The 27,667-nt window shown below is 39.4% G+C and overlaps 4 protein-coding genes and 2 long non-coding RNA genes across 11 annotated transcripts; 3 read left to right on the top strand and 3 right to left on the bottom strand.

Annotated features, from left to right (window-relative positions):
• Window positions 1–2,993: 2,993 nt before the first annotated feature.
• LOC120905896 lies at window positions 2,994–4,877 on the bottom strand. The gene is made up of 2 exons (XM_040317205.1): window positions 4,172–4,877; window positions 2,994–4,029 (listed from the first exon to the last, which is right to left on the bottom strand). Exons 1-2 carry the CDS (start codon window positions 4,778–4,780, stop codon window positions 4,024–4,026), a joined length of 615 nt encoding a protein of 204 aa, XP_040173139.1. The 5' UTR covers window positions 4,781–4,877; the 3' UTR covers window positions 2,994–4,023.
• A 4,513-nt stretch (window positions 4,878–9,390) lies between these two features.
• On the top strand, window positions 9,391–11,034 carry LOC120906012. 2 transcript variants are annotated; one of them, XR_005739989.1, is made up of 3 exons: window positions 9,391–9,507; window positions 9,562–10,400; window positions 10,922–11,034. It is a non-coding gene; the product is annotated as an uncharacterized LOC120906012 (long non-coding RNA). The 2 variants fall into 2 exon arrangements; XR_005739985.1 differs by lacking the exon at window positions 10,922–11,034 and adding an exon at window positions 10,470–10,664.
• Window positions 9,437–11,077, bottom strand: LOC120905986. 3 transcript variants are annotated; one of them, XR_005739976.1, is made up of 3 exons: window positions 10,961–11,056; window positions 10,072–10,906; window positions 9,437–9,546 (listed from the first exon to the last, which is right to left on the bottom strand). It is a non-coding gene; the product is annotated as an uncharacterized LOC120905986 (long non-coding RNA). The 3 variants fall into 3 exon arrangements; XR_005739975.1 differs by lacking the exon at window positions 9,437–9,546 and adding an exon at window positions 9,804–9,998; XR_005739974.1 differs by lacking the exon at window positions 9,437–9,546 and having other exon boundaries at window positions 10,448–10,906; window positions 10,961–11,077.
• Window positions 11,078–16,073: 4,996 nt separating this feature from the next.
• Window positions 16,074–20,216, top strand: LOC120905816 (DNA replication ATP-dependent helicase/nuclease DNA2). 3 transcript variants are annotated; one of them, XM_040317002.1, is made up of 9 exons: window positions 16,077–16,426; window positions 16,498–16,634; window positions 16,726–16,910; window positions 16,983–17,847; window positions 17,911–18,316; window positions 18,378–18,795; window positions 18,856–19,049; window positions 19,143–19,788; window positions 19,849–20,216. In XM_040317002.1, the coding sequence occupies exons 2-9, from the start codon at window positions 16,562–16,564 to the stop codon at window positions 20,149–20,151; spliced, it is 3,090 nt and encodes a 1,029-aa protein (XP_040172936.1). In that variant the 5' UTR covers window positions 16,077–16,426; window positions 16,498–16,561; the 3' UTR covers window positions 20,152–20,216. The 3 variants fall into 3 exon arrangements, with proteins under 3 accessions (XP_040172946.1, XP_040172955.1, XP_040172936.1); XM_040317012.1 differs by lacking the exons at window positions 19,143–19,788; window positions 19,849–20,216 and having other exon boundaries at window positions 16,074–16,426; window positions 18,378–18,775; window positions 18,856–19,013; XM_040317021.1 differs by lacking the exons at window positions 19,143–19,788; window positions 19,849–20,216 and having other exon boundaries at window positions 16,074–16,426; window positions 18,378–18,799; window positions 18,856–18,971.
• On the bottom strand, window positions 20,202–20,834 carry LOC120905910 (coiled-coil domain-containing protein 86). The gene is made up of 2 exons (XM_040317244.1): window positions 20,597–20,834; window positions 20,202–20,532 (listed from the first exon to the last, which is right to left on the bottom strand). Exons 1-2 carry the CDS (start codon window positions 20,743–20,745, stop codon window positions 20,241–20,243), a joined length of 441 nt encoding a protein of 146 aa, XP_040173178.1. The 5' UTR covers window positions 20,746–20,834; the 3' UTR covers window positions 20,202–20,240.
• Window positions 20,835–24,271: 3,437 nt separating this feature from the next.
• On the top strand, window positions 24,272–27,458 carry LOC120905827. The gene is made up of 2 exons (XM_040317035.1): window positions 24,272–26,172; window positions 26,590–27,458. The coding sequence occupies exons 1-2, from the start codon at window positions 24,471–24,473 to the stop codon at window positions 27,096–27,098; spliced, it is 2,211 nt and encodes a 736-aa protein (XP_040172969.1). The 5' UTR covers window positions 24,272–24,470; the 3' UTR covers window positions 27,099–27,458.
• Window positions 27,459–27,667: the final 209 nt, after the last annotated feature.

Here is a 27,667-nt window from a genome sequence, read left to right as displayed (position 1 = left end):
TTAGGAATTTTCACGTAACTGTACACACACTAAAGTGATGATTTGATGATCGACGTTGCGGGAGTTGCTTGTCTTGTCACCAAAGTTTTAGCCTGCTGCACACAAAAGCGATGAACTCGATGATCCACGGTGTTGCTTGTATTGTCGCCCAAAATTTCTGCCTGGCACGTACAATAAACAAAGACACGATTGTCACCAAAATTTTTGCCTGTTGCACACAAAAGCGACGAACTCGATGATCCGACGGTGAGGGTGTTGCTCGTATTGTCGTCCAAAATTTCTGCCTGACACACACACACAATAGACAACGAACACGATGATCCACGATGAGGGGCGTTGTTTGTTTTGTCACCACAACTCTAGCCTGATGCACACAAAAGCGACGAACTCGATGATCCTCGGTAAGGGTGTAACTTGTATTGTTACCCAAAACCTCTGCCTGACACACACAATAGACAACGAACGCGATTGTCACCAATTTTTTTTTCTTGATGCACACAAAAGCGACGAACTCGATGATCCACGGTGAGGGTGTTGCTCGTATTGTTTTCCAAAATTTCTGCCTGACACACACACACTAGACAACGAACACGATGATTCACGATGAGGGGCGTTGTTTGTTTTGTCACCAAAACTTCTTTTTTTTTTTTTTTTTACATGCACACTAATACAGCGAACTGGTGTCACAAGAGGGCCGGAACGGTTGTTGCTCTTCACACGTTAACTTTTTTTTTTCTCTTCTTTTTTTTTACGCTCAGTAGGCGATGAACTCAGTGAGGCGATGACAGTAACAGTTATTTCGATTTTGTTTTTTTTTATTTTTTTTTTTTTTTTTTTTTACGCCAAACACTATTGCTCTGGTTCAATCATGTGACGCATTTTTATATGGACACATTACACCGCACTTTGCTACTGCTGCTCTTTTGATGTCACAATGCAAGAAATATCACTTCTGCACGTATGGCAATGTTATACGTATGCCATATTTAGCGTTTTCCCAATATGTTTCTGTTGCTCCTGGCATGATCGCCATGTTATGTTCTTTCAAAATATTAAATAAACACGATGTGTTTAGTTGGAGCTTGGACGCTAAATCATGCGCAGCGCGAGCTGCGCATTCCTTTTTTTATTCGAAACTGACAGTATTTCAAGACGGATCGCTATCGCTTAAACCGTGCACAACGGTTTCAGGTCATGGCAATATTGGTCATAATGCCATAACAGTAGGATGTACATTGTCTTCCTTAATAATCACCAGTGTATTTTCTTTCAGAACCGCTGATTTCCCGTTGCAATATTGGCTCGAGCTTGTATTCCCTCAAGTAGTTGCTCGGTGTCTCGGTGTAATCGATGATTGGTACCGCTTGCAGATTGCCACCGACGAGGAAGTGTCCCGGTGTCAATGGTTCCAAGTCCGACGGCTCATCGGATAGAGGTGTAATTGGTCGCGAATTCAAACATTGCTCTACCTGGGCAAGTAGGGTAAGCATGCTCTCCTGTGTGATGCTTGTTGTTCCTATTGTTCTGACTATATGCTTTTTAGCTGCCTTCACCGCTGGCTCCCATAAACCTCCAAAATGTGGTGCTCTTGGGGGGGATAAACTTCCACTTCATCTGATTCATCGCGCACCAATCAAATATAGCAGCTCGATCATGTTCGTTGCACTTTAGCATCTTGTATACGCGATTCAGCTCATGTGCCGCTCCCTTAAAGGTGGTTGCATTGTCGGAATGCAGTTCACTGATTTGACCACGACGTGCAATCAAACGACGAAGTGCATTGATAAATGCTGTTGATGTTAAATCGCCAACCAGTTCGATATGTACCGCTCTTGTTGAAAAACATACAAATATGGCGATGTATGCTTTAATCGGACTTCTGTTGCGTATGGTTTGTTTTATATAGATTGGTCCGCAATAGTCTACTCCGCATACTGAGAATGGTCTTGTTGGTGTGACTCATGATGTTGGCAAATCGGCGATACTTTGCTTAACAAGTGTGGGTTTGGCCTTAAAACATGCGTGGCAACTGTGGTACACAGACTTGCACAAATTACGACCGCCAATTATCCAAAAGCTTTGGCGTAGTGTTGTTAAAAGCAGTTGTGGTGCAGCATGCAGCTTACTCAAGTGTATCGAAACAGCTAGTAGTGCGGACAGTGGATGTTTCGATGATAATATTACCGGGTGTTTTTCTGATTATTATTATTATTATTATTTATTTATTTAAATTTGTTGGCCTCTAGGGTTTTACAAATGTGTTCTTATAATCTAGGGAAACATAAGGGATGAGGATTCACGAAGACGGGAGCGGAATTGGGAAACTGGGACGTTGAAGTCGAATAGGAGATATGAATCGTTGAAGGCAGAAAGAGCGCGCAAGAAAGGGTCATTCTGGCCATGACGAGTTTGGCGGGAAGGAATAAGGAGCGGGGGTCGGTCACGAAGACGACGTCCCGACAGATGTGCGTTACTGAGCCGGCCACCAATGCGCAGAATACCTTGCGTATCTATGAAAGGGGAAATCCATTTTAATTTGGAGTTCTTCGGAATCTCTTTGCCCTTCTGCAGGTGTTGTATCTCCTCGGAAAAGGTGTCTTGTTGCGAAAGATAACACAACTTGAGTTCTGCCGCCTTGAGTTCGTCTACAGTGAGTGGTAGGATGTCCTTAGCATGGACCTTGTTTCCTACGCGGCGCTTTGCGTTTTGTATAAAGCGCAAACAATGTGAAACAACTCTTTGCAGTTTGTGGTAGATCGAAAATCGTGAGAACAAACTGTTTCGAAATTCGCAGATTAATGCTGTGCTTGCAACCCGTGACGATAGGTTTTCTTCTTCTGCGCTCTCATCTTCGCTTGGTGATGGTGTGTTCTGTGGCCATTCTTCCGAGTTGCGTGCTAACCAATGTGGCCCGTGCCACCAGCGCTCACACCGTATTCCAGCCGTTTGCTGAATTTTTGCAACCCTGTTTGCAACAAAGGGCTCCCCATCGATTTGGTGCTGGATTCAGCCAGTGAAGAACAGTCATGGAATCGGTCCAACAGATGGTGGTAGCAGAAATTTTCAGTGATTGCTGGACTTTCTCGTTTAGGAGTGTGGCTAGTCGTGCTGCACATAATTCCAATCGAGCTATGGAATGTGAATTGGATAACGCAACGACCTTTGACTTGGCTGTTAGCAGCTGCACGGTTACTCCTTCCATGCTTTCAGCCCGAATGTAGCAACAAGCACCATATGCTAGTTGTGATGCGTCGGCAAAGATATGAATTTGCAGACTTGTTGCCGTGCATTGCGATATGTACCGTGGGACTGTCAAATTGCGTAGTGAAGATAGTGTAGAGTGAAATTTCGACCATTCATGCTGTAAGTGCGATGGTAGCTCGCTGTCCCAGTCATATGCCTTTCCATTAATCTTGAGAGCCCATAATTGCTGCATGAACATCTTTGCGATGATGATCGTTGGGCCCAGTAACCCGAGGGGATCAAATATCTTGGCGATATATGACAAAATTAACCTTTTCGTCATGCTGGGTGTTGTAGGTGGTATCTCAATACGAAACCGTAGTGTATCAGTTGCCGGTTCCCAAACGATGCCTAACGTGGATACTTGTTTCGAGCTCTTCCAGTCGTGCGTGAGTTGTACCGCCACATCCTCAGAAGGAACGTTCTTCAATGCTTCGGTGCGGTTCGACGCCCATTTCTTCAGCGTGAAGCCAGCTGAATTTAGCATGTCTGAGATTTGCCTTTGTATAACGATTGCTTCGGACAAATCATCGGTACCCGTTAGCAAATCATCTACGTAAAAATCGTTCATGTCCGCATTCATTGCCAAAGGATACTCTTCCTTGTGATCAAGAGCAATCTGTTTTAGGGTCCTGGTTGCTAAAAATGGAGCAGAGGCTGTGCCGTACGTAACCGTCTGTAGCTCAAATGTCGATATAGGATCTGCAGGATGTTCTCTGTACCGGATGCGCAGATAGTTACGGTCATGAGGGCTATGTAAAATTTGACGATACATCTTCTCTACGTCTGCAGTGAGAGCAATGGCACGAGAACGAAACTGAAGGATAATCGATAAAAGATCTTCTTGAACGACTGGTCCCACTAAGAGTTTGTCGTTCAATGAGTAACCACTCGAAGTCTTACAGGATGCATCGAACACGACACGCACCTTCGTGGTTGTGCTTGATTCCTTAATGACAGCGTGATGTGGGAGGTAGTAATGCTCTACCGAATCGTTTGCAGCACTGGTAAGTCGCTTCATATGCCCCAAATGCTCATATTCTTTCATAAATTCCACATATTCTTCTTTCATTTTAGCATTGGTGTTCAACCGCCGTTCGATACAACGCAGTCTGCGATCGGCTATTTCCTTCGACTCTCCTAAAACGATATTAGGGTTGGAGTTAAATGGCAAACTAACGACATACCTTCCACTTGAGTTGCGAACAGTTGTTGCTACGAAATGCTTCTCGCAAGTATTCTCCTCAACCGATAGCACAGGATCCTCGGCTATGGTTTCACTCTCCCAGAACCGCTGCATGGTCTCCTCCAGTGGAGTGTCGTATGCAGATAGATGGCACAGCCGCGGACCGATGGACGAATGATGAGTGTTGCCGGTGACAACCCAACCAAAATGGGTTTCGACCAGCCACGGTTTGCCTCTACCGATAGAGCGCTTGCGACCGGTGTGGAGCTCCCAGAACGTATCGCCTCCGATGACGATGTCGATTTGCCCCGGACTGTTAAAGGTGCTGTCCGCCAATGCCACGTCCGGCATTTTCCATGAAGAGACGTCCGTTAATGATGTAGGGATGTTTGCGGATTAAAGATTTAAAAATATACACATGTACACAAACAAATCAAATCCTGTTGTTTATTTCATCGATGACGCTTGCTTGAAAATAAAACACAAAAAAAATAATCCCCGGCACCGGAGCTTAAGGAAGCTGCTTAGGCGCTATTTAGAAGGACCACCTGGAACTTTGATGCTGTTTATCTACTGCAAAAGGCGAATTAGAGCAGCGATCTTTAGCGTGCCAAAATGAGCTGCTTAAGCAATTCTGGCTATTTGGGTTTCTTCTCCGTGTATCACAATCCGGTTCGAAGGACCAAAAATGTGAAATATATTCACGAAAAGGGGCTGGCTGTGATATTTGGAGGAAATTTGAATGGGAAAGTGTACACCTTTATCGCTGGTCGGTTTGCAACTGTATATTCGTTTGTCCTTTTTTGTATATAATAATTCATGCAGTTCATAGTTCATGCAGATCGAGCAGTTTCTAACGTCGAGTAGTTTATAACCTAATCTTAGTTTCCTAACGCTTTGTTTTAAGCAACTCAAATTTATGTTCGAAAAGAATTATCCAATTTCCAACAGACATATAATCTTGAAAATTTATGCGCAATCTTGGCGCAATCTGAAATTGTATGGAAATGACGTTTATAGCTCAGGGTTGGCTACGCGAAATGACATATATTTTGATAAAACGAATATATGCGCAATCTGAGATTACGCATCGTGTATTAATACGGTTAGGCTAATATGCGCGCAACCTTTCACGGCGAGCTGAACTGACGATTTTGTGTGTAGGCAATAAAGAAAGCGCACAGAGGAACACTCACTACACGCTGCACTAGTGCAAACGAGACAACCATGCCCGCATGCCGCGGCGAGCAGATCAAACTGAGCGCGCTGGCTCCCGCACAACAAAATCGAGCAGTTATTGAGCTCGGTTTCTAGCTCGCTTTCCGCTGAGATCGAGAAAGCGAGCAGAAACGTGCAAAGAACCGATCGAAGCAAGGTGGAATATAGAGGAGGTGTCTTCTTAGCGTTTGGCATGTTGCCATTTTGAGATTCAGTTTGACAGCAGCCATCGATATTTGTTTACAGGCAGCAGCTGCATTATAACGTGTAAAATGTCGATTTATAGAGTGTGGATGAAAATACAAATTTTTAGTGCTAAACAAATGTTATTAAACGAAAACAATTCATTTATCATATCCAAATACCAGCAACATTCGTCGCATTTGACAACTGCTGTCGATCCTGGTTTTGTGCTCTTTTCTAAAGCCTCGATGCCCAATTGTTCTACATGACGACACCTCCTTTCTACCCACTTTGGTGCGCAACAACATTACCATAGCAATAAACGATGCGCAATCTCAGATTGCGCATATATTTATCTGTCAAACGGGTCGGTTTGATATATTTATCTGTCAAAAAAAATATATATCTCGGACATATAATCTTGAAAATTTATGCGCAATCTTGGCGCAATCTGAAAATGTATGGAAATGACGTTTATAACTCAGGGTTGGCTACGCGAAATGACTTATGTTTTGATAAAACGAATATATGCGTGTTGATGGCGGAACTCGGGCCAGGCCACTCGAAGGAAAGGCCTTCAGTGTCCTGAGATCCAACCGAAAACAAATTTATATAAAGATGGGTTTCTGCCCGAAAGGAGTTACCGAAATAAATTGTACATTAAACCTTCGGCTAGTGTTCGCGGTTCGTGGGAACCTATGCTTCGAAAGTGGCACAATTCATTCAATAACTTTTCGGATGGGGGCAGAGGGACCCGGATGAGACCTAAAGAAAAACCTAGGAAAGGCCAAGACGTTCAAAGAAAATCGAGACGTTTTCCGTCCGTTTCTAAATTAGATCTGACGTTTATTTGACAAAATTGGTTCTTATATGCTAACATTTTTGATGGTGTTGAACGTGTCCGTACACGTTGTTTAAAATTATTGGTGCCAGTGTGTGAAAGTATTTGGCAATGCATGCAACAATTTGTTTATAATCTTTATGTTTTCGTATGGTGTTTTGTTTATACTTCAAGTCCACGCCTTCTAGATTGATCCAACAAACACTTGACTGTGGCCCTTTTTTGCAATGCATGCAACAATTTGTTTTTAATCTTTATGTTTTCGTATGGAGTTTTGTTTATACTTCAATTCCACGCATTCTAGATTGATTCTACAAACACTTGAGATTTTATTTACGTCTTCGTTTGGGTCGATAACTGAAAGAATTCGTTACATGCACATATGCATGTTTTCGTCCTTCATGCATTTTTCTCCTAATTTCTGTCTGCCTACCGGATGCACCAGCTCTAAAATATTTTTTATTCACCTACACGTTGTTCGAGTGGCTTATGCTTATCGATGAACTTAAGAAACGGGCCGTTCCCAAATTGTATGTTTATTTAGGCCAGCGATCTCGTTCTCACACGATAAGTTACAATAGCTTCGAATTTCTATCCAAACTTAGCCGTTGCAAATGAAATATTTGTTAAACTTTTGAATCGTACCAACCTACCCGTTGCTGTCGCAACAATGCGCAATCTGAGATTGCGCATCGTGTATTAATCAAGGTGTTATAAATGACAAGGTGAAGTTGTTCAGAGCAAAATGACATTTCTCGACTTGACATTTCTCTTCCGGGGGCTCCGGTCAAGGATAATGTATTTAGAAGGTTGATTTTTATCGCTTTTGCTGGGCGACATTGTGGGGGACATCTGTCACTCTCTGCATACAAATTTCATTACCCCGCAACAGCCCTCCCCGATTTTTATACCGGAGCCCCCGGAAGAGAAATGTCAAGTCGAGAAATGTCATTTTGCTCTGAACAACTTCACCTTGTCATTTATAACACCTTGGGCTCCGGTATAAAAATCGGGGAGGGCTGGTGCGGGGTAATGAAATTTGTATGCAGAGAGTGACAGATGTCCCCCACAATGTCGCCCAGCAAAAGCGATAAAAATCAACCTTCTAAATACATTATCCTTGGTATTAATACGGTTAGACCGCTGCTTAACTGTCAAAACCAAGTTTTCAAAATGGTGGACCAATTCGAGCTATGCATCGACCTTTGTTTTATATAGACTTTGGCATTATTTTTCAAGCTATCATAATTTCACGATAATATGTAAGCGAAAGGCCACGGGAGTGACAAAATGCTGACAAATTTTTCAAAATGTGAGCTTTTGTCACTTTTTTGAGCTTTTGTCAAAATTTGACGTTCGTGAAAAAGCGTAAACAAACAGCTATTTGGCGCAGTTGTGATCCATTGTTATGATAATAATGCTGAAATGCATTATTCTAATTGATTTATGTACCTAGTTAGTGCTTCTTAAACAAAATATCGATGATATTCAGATGTTGGAGCCTTTTGACGCTCTTGTGTATGTTTTTGGTGCGGCCCATCCACCTTGGGATAAAAATTAAAAATATCAGGTGGTGGACTCTAGTTCATTTTGACAATTCGTCACTTGACGTAAGGTCCCCAGGATTCAAACTTTGTTTACATTTATTAAATTTGTTCATATAATTTATCTACCCGATTTTTTCGATTAAATATTCTTTAAAAATATATTTTGGACTTTGCGAGTTCTTATTCAATATTAAAACATAGATTATAGTGTGTTACTTTGTGTTATTCCGTGAATTTATTCTATAATTCATTGGATTTTCGACATTTTTGATAATAAAAACTAAGAAATAATTATTTTTTTCAATTTTTATAATAATTCCTCATTATCTACGAGCCGCATGGACAATTTACGTGAGATTAGAACTCTTACTCAAATGGTTTTAAATTTTGTTCATAAACAAATCATCAGATCTTTTGTTAATATATATCATTTTTTCGATAAAATCAATAAACACACAAAAATACACGTAATAACAAAGAAATCTGTTCTATTTGCAAAACTTTGTGTGCGGAAATCAATGGTTAACGGTTTTAAAATGACGTAAAGTCCCTCAACTATGGCGACCCTCCAAGGCCCTAATCCACCACCTGATATTTTTAATCCACGTTGGGTGCGGCCACGAGAAAAGCTCTTTTTTGCAGTTGACAAGCAATTTTGACAAAGTTGAAAAAATTTTCAACATTTTTTCAGCTCCGTGGCCACGCGCTATGTGAATTTACCGACTTGACTTTTAATTACTTTTAAATGTTTGATTTTAAGGCCCGTGTCTGTACTCCATCGGATGCGATTTTATCGGAAGGCCTGTCAAAATTTTATATGGAATTTGACAGATAACGTCGGACGTGCGATTTCGTCGTACGACGGAATCAAAAATTTGATTTCGTCGGACGCCGCATCCGATTTTATCTGTCAAACTAAATGTGTGGTGTTTTGTAGGAACAATCTCAACTTAATTTTTCATAATCATTATATTATTAAAATCATCCAAATAATCGCAATATTATACGAAAAAGCGTTTGACAGCACGTGCGATAAAATCGCATGCGATGAAGCACAGACTTGGGCCTAAATAACTAAATAATACCTGCAACAGTAGGGTTACCAAGTAATAATCTTTATTAGCTTTCTAGACTCCATGACGGTTTTATGTGTTTGCAGAAAGTGAAGTAATAGAAAATGTTATTTTTTAAAGTATTGAAACATCCTTTAGCGCGCGGGATGGTTACGTATTCCGTCTTATGGCCCTCAGCCAATTTAGTGCAGCAAAGTTTGGATGGACGAAGCTATGGTAAGCCAGCACAAATGACATGGATCCGTAGGAATTAACCTGTGATTTTTACAGATGCTTTAGACTTTGTTCAGAGTTTGAAGTATGGATTATACGGTACATTTTACGTTGCCCCAACGATCTATGGATGGGTAAAGATAACCAGCATCATGTGGCCAAAAATTAATTTACGTACTGCCATGATCAAAGCTATTATCGAGCAAGCTACATATGGGCCATTTGCTGGCATTAGTTTTTTATATATTATGTCATTGACCGAAGGAAAGACAGCTGTAGAAGCAGTAAAAGAAGTAAAATTGAAATTCCCCACTACATATACAGTAGGTCTTGCATTTTGGCCTTTTATTCAAACAATCAATTTTGCTTGTATACCCGAACGGAATCGTGTGCTATTTGTTGCAACCTGCAGTTTCGTATGGACAGTTTTTCTAGCTTCTATTAAAAATAACTGTATTTCGAATCAAAACTAACATCTGACGAAATAAAGAAAACTGCAACGTAGCAAACAGAAAACTTGTGAAATATTAATTAAATGTTATAGTTAGGCTGATCATACGTACGTACCGTATTCCGGGACAGTCCCAATTTCAAAATGGAAATTTAATGTCCAGTCGTAAAAAAAACCCGGGTCACAATATATATTTCATTGTGTGAGTGCGAAAACTGTGTAGAAACCAAAACACGCTCGCGCCTCCGCGTAATTCCGCGTAATTCCAATCGTCTCTCCCTGCTTCAACATGCTCCTCGCCAGAAAGTCGCACACTTTTTCATTCTCTTTGCTAGTAGGGTGGCGAGTACTGTTCTACGGAACGGAAGTGTTGCCACGGACCCGGGTTTTTTTTACGACTGGACATTTAATTTCCATTTTGAAATTGGGACTGTCCCGGAATACGGTACGTATGATCAGCCTAACTATAACATTTAATTTATATTTCACAAGTTTTCTGTTTGCTACGTTGCAGTTTTGTTTATTTCGTCAGATGTTAGTTTTGATTCGAAATACAGTTATTTTTAATAGAAGCTAGAAAAACTGTCCATACGAAACTGCAGGTTGCAACAAATAGCACACGATTCCGTTCGGGTATACAAGCAAAATTGATTGTTTGAATAAAAGGCCAAAATGCAAGACCTACTGTATATGTAGTGGGGAATTTCAATTTTACTTCTTTTACTGCTTCTACAGCTGTCTTTCCTTCGGTCAATGACATAATATATAAAAAACTAATGCCAGCAAATGGCCCATATGTAGCTTGCTCGATAATAGCTTTGATCATGGCAGTACGTAAATTAATTTTTGGCCACATGATGCTGGTTATCTTTACCCATCCATAGATCGTTGGGGCAACGTAAAATGTACCGTATAATCCATACTTCAAACTCTGAACAAAGTCTAAAGCATCTGTAAAAATCACAGGTTAATTCCTACGGATCCATGTCATTTGTGCTGGCTTACCATAGCTTCGTCCATCCAAACTTTGCTGCACTAAATTGGCTGAGGGCCATAAGACGGAATACGTAACCATCCCGCGCGCTAAAGGATGTTTCAATACTTTAAAAAATAACATTTTCTATTACTTCACTTTCTGCAAACACATAAAACCGTCATGGAGTCTAGAAAGCTAATAAAGATTATTACTTGGTAACCCTACTGTTGCAGGTATTATTTAGTTATTTAGGCCCGAGTCTGTGCTCCATCGCATGCGATTTTATCGCACGTGCTGTCAAACGCTTTTTCGTATAATATTGCGATTATTTGGATGATTTTAATAATATAATGATTATGAAAAATTAATTTGAGATTGTTCCTACAAAACACCACACATTTAGTTTGACAGATAAAATCGGATGCGGCGTCCAACGAAATCAAAATTTTTTGATTCCGTCGTACGACGAAATCGCACGTCCGACGTTATCTGTCAAATTCCATATAAAATTTTGACAGGCCTTCCGATAAAATCGCATCCGATGGAGCACAGACACGGGCCTTAATACGGTGACTTAACAATACTGGTGGCTCCGGTATTAAAATCAGAGTGACCAGGAATACCGGTTTATCTGTATTCCCAAGGTTTATAAATGACAAGGTGAAGTTGTTCAGAGCAAAATGACATTTCTCGACTTGACATTTCTCTTCCCAGGGCTCCGGTATAAAAATCGGGGAGGGCTGTTGCGGGGTAATGAAATTTGTATGCAGAGAGTGACAGATGTCCCCCACAATGTCGCCCAGCAAAAGCGATAAAAATCAACCTTCTAAATCAAGGACCGTAAAGATATCAGGTCAAGTTATAAGCCCGTTTTGACAGCTAGGTGGAAGAAGAATCGACGAAGAAAACTGACAGTTAGTTTTCCGCTTTTGGCGAACGCTTCAAGTTCTCGAAGAAAAATTTCCATTTTAAATCACGGACTGTGTTCTAATAAACTAAAATATTCACCCAAATTGATCTCCACCAAATATTGACCATGCAAAACGTAAATAATCCATCAATACATATACAAGCGGAAAACCATCTGTCAAAATAGGAGCCCAGGGGGGGGATCGCCAAAAGCGCTATAACTACACCTCATTATACATTCCACCTTGCTTCTAAATACATTATCCTTGACCGGAGCCCCCGGAAGACAAATGTCAAGTCGAGAAATGTCATTTTGCTCTGAACAACTTCACCTTGTCATTTATAACACCTTGATTAATACACGATGCGCAATCTCAGATTGCGCATTGTTGCGACAGCAACGGGTAGGTTGGTACGATTCAAAAGTTTAACAAATATTTCATTTGCAACGGCTAAGTTTGGATAGAAATTCGAAGCTATTGTAACTTATCGTATGAGAACGAGATCGCTGGCCTAAATAAACATACAATTTGGGAACGGCCCGTTTCTTGAGTTCATCGATAAGCATAAGCCACTCGAACAACGTGTAGGGCAATAAAAAATATTTTAGAGCTGGTGCATCCGGTAGGCAGACAGAAATTAGGAGAAAAATGCATGAAGGACGAAAACATGCATATGTGCATGTAACGAATTCTTTCAGTTATCGACCCAAACGAAGACGTAAATAAAATCTCAAGTGTTTGTAGAATCAATCTAGAATGCGTGGAATTGGAGTATAAACAAAACACCATACGAAAACATAAAGATTAAAAACAAATTGTTGCATGCATTGCAAAAAAAGGGCCACGGTCAAGTGTTTGTTGGGTCAATCTAGAAGGCGTGGACTTGAAGTATAAACAAAACACCATACGAAAACATAAAGATTAAAAACAAATTGTTGCATGCATTGCAAAATAAGGGCCACGGTCAAGTGTTTGTAGGATCAATCTAAAAGGCGTGGACTTGAAGTATAAACAAAACACCATACGAAAACATAAAGATTATAAACAAATTGTTGCATGCATTGCCAAAAAGGGCCACGGTACTTTCACACACTGGCACCAATAATTTTAAACAACGTGTACGGACACGTTCAACACCATCAAAAATGTTAGCATATAAGAACCAATTTTGTCAAATAAACGTCAGATCTAATTTAGAAACGGACGGAAAACGTCTCGATTTTCTTTGAACGTCTTGGCCTTTCCTAGGTTTTTCTTTAGGTCTCATCCGGGTCCCTCTGCCCCCATCCGAAAAGTTATTGAATGAATTGTGCCACTTTCGAAGCATAGGTTACCACGAACCGCGAACACTAGCCGAAGGTTTAATGTACAATTTATTTCGGTAACTCCTTTCGGGCAGAAACCCATCTTTATATAAATTTGTTTTCGGTTGGATCTCAGGACACTGAAGGCCTTTCCTTCGAGTGGCCTGGCCCGAGTTCCGCCATCAACACGCATATATTCGTTTTATCAAAACATAAGTCATTTCGCGTAGCCAACCCTGAGCTATAAACGTCATTTCCATACATTTTCAGATTGCGCCAAGATTGCGCATAAATTTTCAAGATTATATGTCCGAGATATATATATATATATTTTTTGACAGATAAATATATCAAACCGACCCGTTTGACAGATAAATATATGCGCAATCTGAGATTGCGCATCGTCTATTGCTATGGTGATGTTGTTGCGCACCAAAGTGGGTAGAAAGGAGGTGTCGTCATGTAGAACAATTGGGCATCGAGGCTTTAGAAAAAAGCACAAAACCAGGATCGACAGCAGTTGTCAAATGCGACGAATGTTGCTGGTATTTGGATATGATAAATGAATTGTTTTCGTTTAATAAACATTTGTTTAGCACTAAAAATTTGTATTTTCATCCACACTCTATAAATCTGCATTTTACACATAATAATGCAGCTGCTGCCTGTAAACAAATATCGATGGCTGTTGTCAAACTGAATCTCAAAATGGCTACATGCCAAACGCAAAGAAGACACCTCCTCTATATTCCACCTTGGATGAAATTATTGAGGCTTTTCATCCAGCTGTCAAAACTTTCCCACGTTTTTTTTTTTTTCAAAGTCTTTTACCCACGGATCGTAAAGATATCAGGTCAGTTATAAGCCCGTTTTGACAGCTAGGTGGAAGAAGAATCGACGAAGAAAACTGACAGTTAGTTTTCCGCGTTTGGCGAACGCTTCAAGTTCTCCAAGGAAAATTTCCATTTTAAATCACGGGCAGTGTTCTAATAAATTAAAATATTCACCCAAATTGATCTCCACCAAATATTGACCATGCAAAACTTAAACAATCCATCAATACATATACAAGCGGAAAACCATCTGTCAAAATCGGAGCCCATGGTGGGGAGGGGGGGGATCGCCAAAGCCGCTATGACTACACCTCATTATACAGGCGTCCCCCGAGTTACGACCCCCTCGAGTTACGACGATTCGCAGATACGACGATTTTGATTTTGACAGTTAAAAGTTGTCATTGACAAGAAATTGATGTTTTTTTTTTTTTAATTTCTGGGCTGATAACCGTTATACATACATTTCCAAAGATTCCACAACTACCCTATCTTGAATCTTGACCCTATATTGTGTACGGTTTTTAAAATATAATTATTACATTATCGAACATTATTTTAAATAAAATACACGATATCATAAAATCCAACTCTTCAACTTCGGTTATAAATTTTATGTTCATAGATATTCGACATACGACTTTTTCGACTTACGCCTTGCTTTGGGACATTTTTTCGGTCCCAAATACAGTCGTATCTGGGGGGACACCTGTACATTCCACCTTGCTTTTACCGTATTAAGGCCCTTGTCCGTGCTCCATCGCATGCGATTTTATCGCACGTGCTGTCAAACGCTTTTTCATATAATATTGCGATTAATTGGATGATTTGAATAATATAACGATCATGAAAAATTAAGTTGAGATTGTTCCTACAAAACACCACACATTTAGTTTGACAGATAAAATCGGATGCGGCGTCCGACGAAATCAAAAATTTTTGATTCCGTCGTACGACGAAATCGCACGTCCGACGTTATCTGTCAAATCCCATATAAAATTTTGACAGGCCTTCCGATAAAATCGCATCCGATGGAGCACAGACACGGGCCTAACGGTGGTGGCAACGCTTTTTCGCATGCGATTTTATCGGACGGCCTGTCAAATTTTTATATGAGATTTGACAGATAACGTCGGACGACGAAATCGCACGTCGGACGTTAGGGCTTGGTACTTGTTTCGACGCAGCGTATCGCAACGCATTGCGTGACGCACGCTGGTATCTGTTCACTGCGTTCTGCATGGATATGTCAACACATTTTACTAAGAAAAACATCAACAAACAGCAATAATGCTTCTTATTTATAGGTTCTGATGTGATTATAATGTTAAATCACAACTGTAAAATCATTTCCAGTTCTGCTCAAAACAGTGCAAAGCATGTTTTCGCTTTTTATTGCATATTGCATACTGACCCACACACACCTGTTTTGCAGCAATTACGAAATTCCTTTCTCTACATTTATTTTGTTTTGTTAATAAAATTATTTAGTTGTCCAATTACACACAAAACTGCGCTCGAAACAATTTAACGTGGAAAAATATCGATTTTCACCCGATATGGTTAAACCATTTTGACAGACGCATCACGACGTGCGTCGAAATAGAAAATTTTCTACTTTGACGCTGCGTCGTGCGTCGTTAACGCATGCGTCTGTCAAATCCCATACATTTTGGCAAAATCGCAACGCATTGCGTCGGAACAAGTACCGCTCTCTTAGGCAGCGGTCAGAACTTCGCCGCATGCGATTTTGCCGCAAGCTTTTGTATGGGATTTGACGGTAATGACAGCACTTGCGAATCCGCCGCATGCGGCGAGGCGACAAAATCAAAATCATTTGATTTTGCCGCATCGCCGCATGCGATTTTATTTCAGATGTCAAATGCCTAAGATCATATCAATGAATGATTATCTTAATAAAGAAACAACAAAATATCATTATAATACCTTGAAAAGCTAGAAAATTGAGAAAACTCTTTTCTTGCCGCATGCGGCAAATCTTGTCCGATAAAAGCGCATCCGATGAGCGTTGCCACCGCCCTAAATTAAGTCCGATATGTCTGACTGGGTAGATTTCACCACCCGATCTCTTTAATTCACCTTGGTTCCTACACAGTCCCTGGCTCAGGCGCATTAATTTTGGCGGACAATTTATTATGTTCAAAGGCGGGTTATGTTATTGTGATACTATTCTTCTAATTGTTCATTTTGTTTATCTCATCAACTGATAACTCACTGAAAGGATGAAAAGGAGATGTACCTCAAACAACGAATCTCCCAAAATTGATGCGGGATTAGAGGCGAAGTATTGGAAAACAAAAGTTTCTAATGTCGTTACCGGTGTCGAAACGGCATCGAAAGAATGTTCTGATAACGATAATAATGTCTATTCTCTTATAAATTGGGATGAAGAATGGCACGATATGCACTGTAACACTGTACATCAGGTAACGATTTTGTTTGTTTAAATAATATTAAACCTTCACCATTTTTTTACCGTATGAATATTCTTTCATAGCACTTCACTTTAGACCTATCTACATGGAAAAGATGCAGTGTCTTGACAATCGACCAACTTGAGAATGGAACCATTAAAGTATCATTGCAAGATTCTCATTCCGAAGAAAAAGCTATTTGTCAGCTTTTTCCTCCTTGGTAATTACACACAATGGAATAATCAACTGAATTCAGCAAGGTCTCCTATATTACAGGAATATGATTCAATGCATTTCTCACGGCTTGATAGTATCAGTGTTGGCCATGAAAGTTAGTCCATCATCAAGCCATTTTGTAGTCAACGCAGATTTCGGATTTTTTGTCACGGATCCTGATAGACTCGTTTCAGGTACTACTGTAGTGGGATCATTGTTCTGTCATCGGCGCGGAGTCTTACAGGAGCTGTTTCGTATGTCGGAATCAGAGAATACACAGGTTTGTACGAAATTACTCATCATTAATTACATATTTTAATGTAGTTTTCTTTATATCTGTATTCCACGTTAGATGGTTATTGGAACCGTGGTGCATTATATTTTCCAACGGTGCCTTTTGGACAAGTCTTGCAAATTACTAACTCATGTAGAAACTATTGCAAAAAAAGTTATGAAGACTAAAAAGGTTATCTCATCTCTTTATGAAGTTAACTTAAGCACGAAGGAAGCGTTCAGTTTACTGGGTCCATATCTTAAAGAAATCGAGACGTTCTTAAACAAACACTTTAATCACAGGTCTATACAAACTGATACTGAAACAATTGCCATCTGTGAGGTTAATGATATCGAGGAAAATATTTGGTGCCATCATTTGGGAGTTAAAGGCAGAATCGATGCAACAGTTTCCGTATCAAGTGATGCGACAAAGAAAACGTTTGAAATTATGCCTTTAGAACTGAAAACAGGTCGAGCTAGTTATTCATTTGAACATCTTGGCCAGCTGGCGTTGTATCAAATGATGATGAATCTTGTTGGACATGAGGTAAACGCTGGATTACTCCTGTACTTGAAAGAGGGAAAATGTAGTCGTGTAACTGCAAATCGTAACATGAAGCGTGATTTGATCATTCTGCGAAATGAAGTTGCACGGTCCCTAAGCAAATGGATGGTAAAAGATAATATAACTCAAAAGGGATCGTTGGCGATGAAGCCCACTTTACCAGACCCTATCAATAACGAACGAGCTTGTACCAAATGTCCATATAACACAGTTTGCATAACATTATCGAAAAGCGAACGTGAAGGCACCTGTACAAATTATGGATTGTCAATACTTGCAGAAGAAGCATGTGGTCATCTAAGAACTAAAGACGTTGATTACTTCATTCAATGGTCCGGTCTTATATACTTGGAAACTCATGACGAGACAGTACAATGTAAGTAGAGAGCTTAAGCGCCAGCACCAGACAATTAAATTAACCATATTCCACCGTTCTCAGCGCGCAACGTACAAAACATGTGGAATTCATCCCCAAAGGAACGGGCAGAAACGGGAAGATGCATTTGTGGGCTGATTTTAGTCTCTCCTGTGCGTATCGTGGATGACTTATATTTTCATACTTTCAAATTAGAAGCAGCAAGTAGCACATTACCTAAAGCTTTGGATACTTTTCAAGTTGGTGAATATATTATTTGTAGTACTTCTAAACGGATTGCCGTAGCTTCTGGATACATAATTAGTCATGCTAGTAACGAAATTGTTGTCTCTTTTGAACGGGACTTGTCAACTAATTATGGAGCTGAAACCTTTGTATTAGATCAAAATACTCTCTATAAATCCACATTTAATTTATCCAACTTAGCATTGCTTCTCTTTAACGATGACCGTTGCTCGCAGTATCGCAGGTAAAGAATTATCACTAATTTGGCGTATGTTACGATGAATTTCATTAAAATTTCATTCTAGGATTATTATTGATCGTGAAAAGCCAACATTCTCAGATGGATTTCTCTCAAAATCTATGATTCCTAAGGCCAAGGAAATCCTGAAAAAGTTGAACCGTCACCAGAAAAATGCAGCCCTTAAGGCCGCTGCTACAAAATCCTACTGCTTATTAAAGGGTTTACCTGGAACTGGGAAAACTCAAACAATTGTAGGATTGATCAGATTGTTATCGCTCTTAGGTCAATCTATACTACTGACTAGTAACACACATTCTGCTGTTGATAATGTACTGAAGCGCCTATTGCCTTTTCAAGATCTAAAGTTTATTCGACTAGGATCAATAGATCGTATCGATCCAGCTGTAGCATCATCTGCAGAAGCTATTGTAACTGAGCATTGTGATTCTCCGGAAAAACTGAGTGAAGTATATGAACAATACGTATGTAAGAAATACGCAAACCCCGTTAGCTTTGTAATTAAATGTTGTTTATTTTTACAGAAAATTGTTGGAGTAACGTGCCAGGGAACCGGCCATCCCCTGATTAATAAACGCCTCTTTGATTTTTGTATTGTGGATGAAGCGACTCAAGTTTTTCAACCTAGCCTCATTCGACCATTGTTACGTAGCAAACGATTTCTATTAGTAGGCGATCCAGAACAACTGCCTCCTGTGATCAAATCTGCTGAAGCACGGTAATGCTTTAAAATATTTTTATTTTAAAAATTGTAATATGTTCCATCGTGTTCAACAAACAGTATTTTAAAATGCATTTATATCTGTTTCAGCTCCCTCGGCGCATGTGAAAGTATGTTTCACAGATTGGACCAAGAAGGTTCCTTTTACATACTTCCAACACAGTATCGAATGAATCGTGTCTTGACAAAATTGGCTAACGAGTTTGCTTACAACGGTAAATTAATTTGTGGAAATGATATTGTGGAAAATAACACCATTAACCTTCCGAATCTGGAAAATATACGTAGGATATATGAAGTAGAAAGGTGGCTACTGAAAATGATATCCAATCAAATTGACTTATCAGTAGTCTTAGTGGACACTGGTAACACATATCAAATGAACCTAAACTATAGAAAATTGAATGAAATATCGACTAGCATTACAGATGATCAAAGTAAAAACGCAATGAACTGCACAAACGTTTCGGAAATAGCCATTGTAGTATACGTTAGTTGGGCTTTCCTTCAAGCTGGCGTTGAACCTGAATCAATAGGTATTATTGCACCATTTCGAGCACAGGTGGAATTAATACGAAAACTCTTGAAGAAATTATTTGAAAAACAAAAATACACTCGTCACTCTTCAAGTTCAAATCATAACGTAATATATACGAAGGAAAATGTTGAGCAATTGAATCATACTTGCAATATTGAAGTCAACACTATAGATCAATTTCAAGGAAAGGATAAAAAGGTACAGTATACGAAGAACACTTTTTCATGACTTGTGTCTAAATGTTTTATTTTTTCGCAGATAATACTATTTTCGTGCACAAAATCATCAAATTTATCCGATAATATCTGGATCAACAAAGGAAAAGAACGGAGCTCTCACGGTTACGAAATATTAAGCGATAAAAGCCGATTAACTGTTGCAATTACAAGAGCCAAGGAGAAACTTATCATTATAGGCGATCGATTGACCCTGGATTCGTATGCTCCGTTCAAAAAGTTGTTTAATGTGGCGAGCAAAATCAGTAACATCAGCCTTCGTGAAAATAAGGATGGATTTGAGTGGAATGCTCTTCTTGAATTTCTTATTTCCTTATCAGACTAGAAGCAGGTTCGATGTTTCCGGATAGTAATTTAATAAAACGACACGGTAGCTACATGACGGTCCAATTGTTTATTGTCTTGGGTAATTCATTAGACGACATTTAATTTACTGATGTCCCGTCTTTCAATCATTCGCAGCTGTTTCTTTCTCATTCTTTTGAGTTTTGCAGGATTTTTGATAACTTGTACGATTTCCGACTTACGTTCATTTTCAATCCTTCTGCGTTTGTTTTCTTCGCGTCTCAAACGTTTGATATCATTTTCACGTCGCCTTGTTTCCTTTATAGATCGTGATAGTTCCTTGATATGCTTGATTTCTTCTCGAAATGCCTGTTGCTGTGATGACTTCTTACATTGTACACTTTTCTTAATAGAAGCAAATCTAAAGGATATGCAGATGTATGCGTATTATCTTTCTTAGTAGAACATCCATGTTTATAACCTACCGTAACTTTTGAGATTTCCATATCCTACCCGATTTAGGTTTCCCTCTAACCGAGGAAGGACATGCGCTATCCGATCCATTCTCAGTTTTATCTTCATTACAATTCAATGATGACCCTTCATCCGTATGATCAAATGCAATTTTATCCATACTAAAGTTTCGTATCAACAAGAATAATTATAAATTGATCATTAGCATGGAACGTATTCCGGGCAATGGCATATGCGACATGTCAACCAAGGAACATAAAAGAAGCTAGGTTATTGCATAGTCCTTCTGACCGTCCAAATAGACATAGAGCGAAAACGTCGCGCGCGACGAAAAATAGCTCAAAATTTCACTCGCTGTAGATCAAAGTAGCTTATTTGACTCAGTCAAGAAACTTGTTTTTTATTTGAAAACACACAAAAATAGGTTAAAATGTGTTCAAATCTATTTTTTTGCGTTTGACATTAATCTGGCTTGTAAAAAAACTAGATAATTCGATTATTTCGGATGAAGCAAAATTGTCGCGCGCGACGAGTAGCTCTGTTTGCAAAATTAAGCTACTGTTTGTCGCGCGCGACGAGTAGCTCTGTTTGCAAAATTAAGCTACTGTTTGTCGCGCGCGACGTCGTCGCGCGTGACGTTGTCGCTGTATGTCTATTTGGACCAAGGTGTTATAAATGACAAGGTGAAGTTGTTCAGAGCAAAATGACATTTCTCGACTTGACAAATCTCTTCCGGGGGCTCCGGTATAAAAATCGGGGAGGGCTGGTGCGGGGTATTGAAATTTGTATGCAGAGAGTGATAGATGTCCCCCACAATGTCGCCCAGCAAAAGCGGTAAAAATCAACCTTCTAAATACATTATCCTTAATTTGGACGGTGAAAGCTGGTCAGAACAAAGTGGGTAGAAAGGAGGTGTGTTCATGTAGAACAATTGGGCATCGAGGCTTTAGAAAAAAGCACAAAACCAGGATCGACAGCAGTTGTCAAATGCGACGAATGTTGCTGGTATTTGGATATGATATATGAATTGTTTTCGTTTAATAAACATTTTTTTAGCATTTAAAATTCGTATTTGCATCCACACTCCATAAATCGACATTTTACACGTTAGGCCGCAAATACACGACGCGCGTTTCCGCGCCCGCGAAACGCGTATAACAATCCAGCCATAGAAATGAAATGTCATTCGAACCCGCTACCGCGGAAACGCAGAGATGCTCAGCTGGATATCTCTGCGGAACTGTTATACGCGTTTGAACGCGCCCGCGGAAACGCGCGTCGTGTATTTGCGGCCTTATAATGCAGCTGCTGCCTGTAAACAAATATCGACGGCTATTGTCAAACTGAATCTCAAAATGGCAACATGCCAAACGCTAAGAAGACACCTCCTCTATATTCCACCTTGGCTAAAATGCATGTTTCTAACCGTATTAATACACGATGTGCAATCTCAGATTGCGCATATATTCATTTATCAAAACATATGTCATTTCGCGTAGTCAACCCTGAGCTATAAACGTCATTGCCATACAATTTCAGATTGCGCCAAGATTGCGCATAAATTTTCAAGATTATATGTCCGAGATATATAATTTTTTTTGACAGATTAATATATCAAACCGATCCGTTTGGCAGATAAATATATGCACAATCTGAGATTGACAATCTTGGCGCAATCTGAAAATGTATGGAAATGACGTTTATAACTCAGGGTTGACTACGCGAAATGACTTATGTTTTGATAAAAAAAATATATATGCGCAATCTGAGATTGCGCATCGTGTATTAATACGGTAATATCAATGATATTCGGTTGTTTGAGCTTTTTGTCGTCTTGTGTATGTTTTTGGTGCGGCCACGAGAATAGCTCATTTTTGCAGTTGACAAGAATTTTGACAAAGTTGAAATTTTTTTCAACACTTTGTCACCTCTTTGGCCACGCGCTATATAGGTCTGCTCAAGGTGTTATAAATGACAAGGTTAAGTTGTTCAGAGCAAAATGACATTTCTCGACTTGACATTTCTCTTCCGGGGGCTCCGGTATAAAAATCGGGGAGGGCTGGTGAGGGGTAATGAAATTTGTATGCAGAGATTGACAGATGTCCCCCACAATGTCACCCAGCAAAATCGATAAAAATCAACCTTCTAAATATATTATCCTTGGGTCTGCTCGAGCGTGTTCCATTGGAGCCAGAGCGCAGTCTTAAAGTGACATGTTTCCCAGTCAGACAAATCGGACTTAACCCAGGTGACAACTGTTCTACATTTTTAGCTTAAACTCCTTGTGAACAGCTCGAATTAACCCATTGCCTCATATAAACGCTTGAATACATGGATTTGTGAGTGAACAACGATGTGTTGAAGCGTTGATGTTTATGTCAGAACTTCGGTAGAAGCCGGACAAACAAGAAGCTTGCAGTTTTGTCCTCGCTGTTCAACAACCAAAACACAGAGTAAGTAGAAATAAACGATCCATCTAGGAATATCAGAATAGCGGGGAAACGCATGGACCAACAAAACAACGTGAAAAGTGTTTTATAATAATTTTTTGTATGATATGGATTGAAGAGTACGAATGTTTTGTTTTGGGTCGGTAGCTTGTGCACAACGTGATGACAATTCTCAAAATGGCACCAGAAAAAACGCTTCACTCTGACTTTCAACTGTTATAATAAGCTTAAACACTGGAATATCGCTTGCTCTTTAAGCCAGGTTTAAGCCTGCTCTTTAAGCTTCCAGCAACTCGAAAAACGCTAACAATCTGCACGAAAATGTCACTTGGGAAATTACCCCTATCTTACCGTTAAATTACCGGTAATTTAAGAGCAGTCGTCTATTTAATCATTCGAGCAGTTTTGACAGATCCTATTGCTTCCTCTATTATATTTTTTCGGCCAAATTGTTAATAAATAACACGAAATGTATTATATTACAGTTTAATGGTTATCAAAGTGGGTTTATTATACATGTGGGCTTATCCCGAACAATTTGACAGCCGTGCTGTAGAAAAATGAAAACGAAATGACAGGAGGGGATTCGATAATTTGTTGATGTATGCGTGTGAATTCCAATGGCTGTTTTGGTTTTGGTTGTCGTAGTATGGGTGAAAAACTACGTATCACAATCGAATCCCCTCCTGTTATTCGTTCGTCCAATATGGCCTTCCCGCCAAACCTATAAGCCCACCTAGTCCCTATACCCACTTTGAATGGTTATATTCAATCATTGTCCTTAACTTATACAAACGATTACAATGTATTTTTTTAGCAAACTCGACTTGAACAGCCGCTTCACCCGGAGAAGGTTTTGCACAAATAGCACTAATAAACGCAATTTCTCGGCTTTACATTTTACGGTTTTAAACACACCGCCGACTTCTTCTTCCACTAAAAGAACATTAAAACAATACTCTTTTAGTTCTATCTTATATCTTTTTACTGACAACAAACGACAACACTTCGTACTGCTAAATTGCTCTTAAATTACTGTTATGACAGACACAAAACTGCTCGAATGGGTAAATTATCAGAAGTTTGTCTGACTGGGTTGTCGCGTTGTTAGTTTAGTTTGTTCGACAGTGGCTGACAGTGCACCTCAATATAATTTTGTGGATTTGCTCGAGTCGGATGTCATGTTTGATTGGTGGCAAGGCGCCGCCTTATTTAAAAGCTTTAAATAGGTTCTGTGTCTGTAGACAGGACAAATAAAACCAATTAATTGGATGTTTTGAAGAACGCAGTATCGAATCAGCAGCCAAGTTTGGACTAATATACGTCTTCTCATTTTGCTGAATAATATTATTTTTTCGAATAATTTTTAATACAAAGTCTAGTTGTTAAACCTGCATAGGCAAATTAACGATATCAACTTCGATAGCCATATAATATGGATCCGATACGAAGGCAGGAACATATTCAAGATATGCCATCATCTAGTATTGCATCTAAGCTGCCTCAACAACGTTTCGAGCATCGACGGAAGAGAAAATTATCGGACGAACCGGATTATAGCACAATGAAACCAGAAGCGAAGCATCAAATCATTGAACGAATTGGCCTTCTTAACAAAATTATCGAACCATGTACCCATAAGTCTACCTACATTAATTTGCTAGACCTTAGCGATGAAATACTTCTTCTTGTATTCAAGCAATTGGACAGTATTAGTTTGATTCCATTATCTAAAGTGTGTATCCGACTACAAAGGTTAGTTGCTGACAAAACTCTATGGATGGATGCTGATTTCACTTCAGTCAAGCTACTTACCATGGAAGTACATCGATGCGTGAAATATCTACAACCTGGCACAACTAAAAGTTTAAAACTGCGTGGTATGACTAGTGTTTATCCTGCTGAACAATGGAACGTTCCGACATTGACACCAGGTATTCTAAAATCTATAGAAACTCGATGCTGTCTATTAGAACGGTTGGAGCTTACCGAAGCATATATCGATATGAACGATGTCAGCATTATCTTTTTTCCCCACTGTTTACGCTCGCTAGCGTTTCGCAAGTGCGCATTGTCAGTGCAAAATATTAACAGCCATCTCATAGTACCCCCGCAACAAATGCGTTCATTTTTATCCAATATGTATAAATATTTCGATCGCTTGGAGGAACTTACAATTGAATATTGTGCTTGGTTCGACACGCATGATTTTATGATTCTATCAAAGCTACCAAATTTAAGATATTTAAGCTTGAAGGGATGTGCAAATATTAAAGACAGTGTTCCATATGCCAGTTTGGCGACTCGTTTCGGTTTTAAAAACCTGGAAATTCTTGATTTACGTGATACCCCAATATCCGATTCCGATGTGAGTTGTTTCAACATCGTGCGTTCTTTAAAGGAATTAAAGCTCGAATGTCCTGATCATTTACGAACTGAAAATGGACTTCATGAGTACAATGAAGCAGAACGCTTACGTGTCGAACAATTGCATCGTTTGGCCGTTCCTGATCTACGCCAAAATGAAAATGTTGTTAACGATCATGCACCTGCACATCAGATTGAAGGACAAATAGAAGCTGCACGTGTTCCTCCCAATAATCCGCAACCAGCACATGGAGTGTTTGAGATACGCGTAGTACACGGAGATTATCCAAGACAGGTACAAGGAAATCAAGATAATTTAATTCGAATTGTACGGGGACAAGCAGGTGTTTTGATCAATAATCAACGAGTTCAACCACCGGCCCCGGCAGCAGACAGACCCGAAGTGCAAGGTTCTCCGCCCCCACACTTAGAAGCGAGAAGAGTACGTGCTGTAAGTCCCGCAGACGAACAAAATCAACAGGTAGAACCCATAAGAAATGACGAAAATAATCATAACAATGTGGATCGACAACACATTGTGCGTATTATTAATAGAGATTTGCTACTGCAACGTAGAGAGCATGTCGAATTAGAAAATCCTCCACTTTTACGTCGAGCTGGTGATCAAATCAATGCTGCATATCAACATATTTTTGATGCTCGTGGAAATAATGCTCATCGGCCCCCTGTGCTTGAACTCCAACCTGAAATTGCAGCTCAAGCTCATGATGAAAACGGCCCAGTAGAACGCGAGCAACCTTTTTTGAATGGTAGGCAACAAAATAATACACTTAAACACTAGTTATTTTAATGTCCTAGAATCGAGTTCTAAGTACAGTATGTTCCAGAGTTATGCGGTTTTCTAAATTTGATAGATTAAATGTCAAATCAGTACAATTTGCTTCAAGTTCTGTAAAAATTCCATTTTTGCTAACAAATTGGAATCGCATAAAAGCAAAAAATATTACAGTTTACTGCACAAATAATTTCAAATAAATGATAAAGTGTAAAAAAGTACTAAATTAAATCAAAAACTCCGAGTAATCAATAGGATTTTAGTCAAAAAACTTGAAATTCGACTTACGCGGATTCGTCGCCAAAACCGCGTAACTCGGGAATATTATGATAATCATGAGAAAAAATAACTTAACGTGTTCTATTCTGCTTGTTTATAATTTTTGTTTCAGTTCACTTGCGATTCCATGATGCAGCCAATAATGCTCCAGTGCAGAATAATCATCACGATGGTCAGGAAAATAATCCACAACCGCAACGCGTCTTGCCACACGTAATTATTATGCCCGGAAATTTCCCAGAAAACTTCCCTGCAATTGCTAACGGGCCGGGCCGAGGCTACCAGCATCAAGTATTTGTAAATTTAGGTGCAGGGCAACCTGCTCCAAATTACGTATCGTTAATCAGTGATCGTGGAATATGTGCGTACGGAATATCACGCAATGAACTTGCGGGAGGTTTTTTAGGAGGAATATTACATCACAATTTTACCGGACTGGAAAGATTGTCTGTGCGAAATTATAAGCTTGTGACGGACATATCGTTGGACCATCTCGAATCAGCTGCACCACATTTGAAACTTTTAGATGTAACTGGTACTTCTGTTACTGCTCAGGGCGTACGCAGCTTCAAGCTTTCTCGTCCCAGCTGTAGAATTATTTCCGATTTTGACCTAATGTAAATTTTAAAACTCCATGTAATACATTTTTATTAAATTACTAGCTGGCCCAGTAAACCTAGTTTTTCCCAACATAGTATTAGTTGACGATAAAGTATTATGTGCTGTAAATATTCTTTCTTTTTATATGTTCATATCATTGACGTTTATTGAAAAAAATAATAGGGTACAGAACATATTTTCAACTGTAAATTAGAATTGATGCATTGATATATTTACATTTAAATAATTACGATATTGTAATAAACAAATAACTTCTATTAATCTCTTACCGTATCAATAAACGATGCGCAATATCAGATTGCGTATACAGGCGGTCCCCGAGATACATGGTTGATGGGGACCTTAAACGGCCGCAAAAAACCGCGTGAATTGAATTTCGTGATTTCCAGCCAAATTATCATTAATTTTCGTATAATTTTGCAAGTAGGGGGCGGTTTTATCCACTTATTTAAATATTTGATATGATTCTCACTGAATATAATAGTTTTTAACCTTTCAAGGCCTTGCTACATGAATCGAAATTTCAAAAAGTTTTCGGTCAAAAGGGGGGGCCAGGCGAAAACTTTACG

This window comes from Anopheles arabiensis, chromosome 2 (genome assembly GCF_016920715.1).
Source record: "Anopheles arabiensis isolate DONGOLA chromosome 2, AaraD3, whole genome shotgun sequence".
Lineage (NCBI taxonomy): Eukaryota > Metazoa > Arthropoda > Insecta > Diptera > Culicidae > Anopheles > Anopheles arabiensis.
Note: the sequence above shows the minus strand (reverse complement) of the source record. Positions and strands in the feature narration are given on the sequence as shown.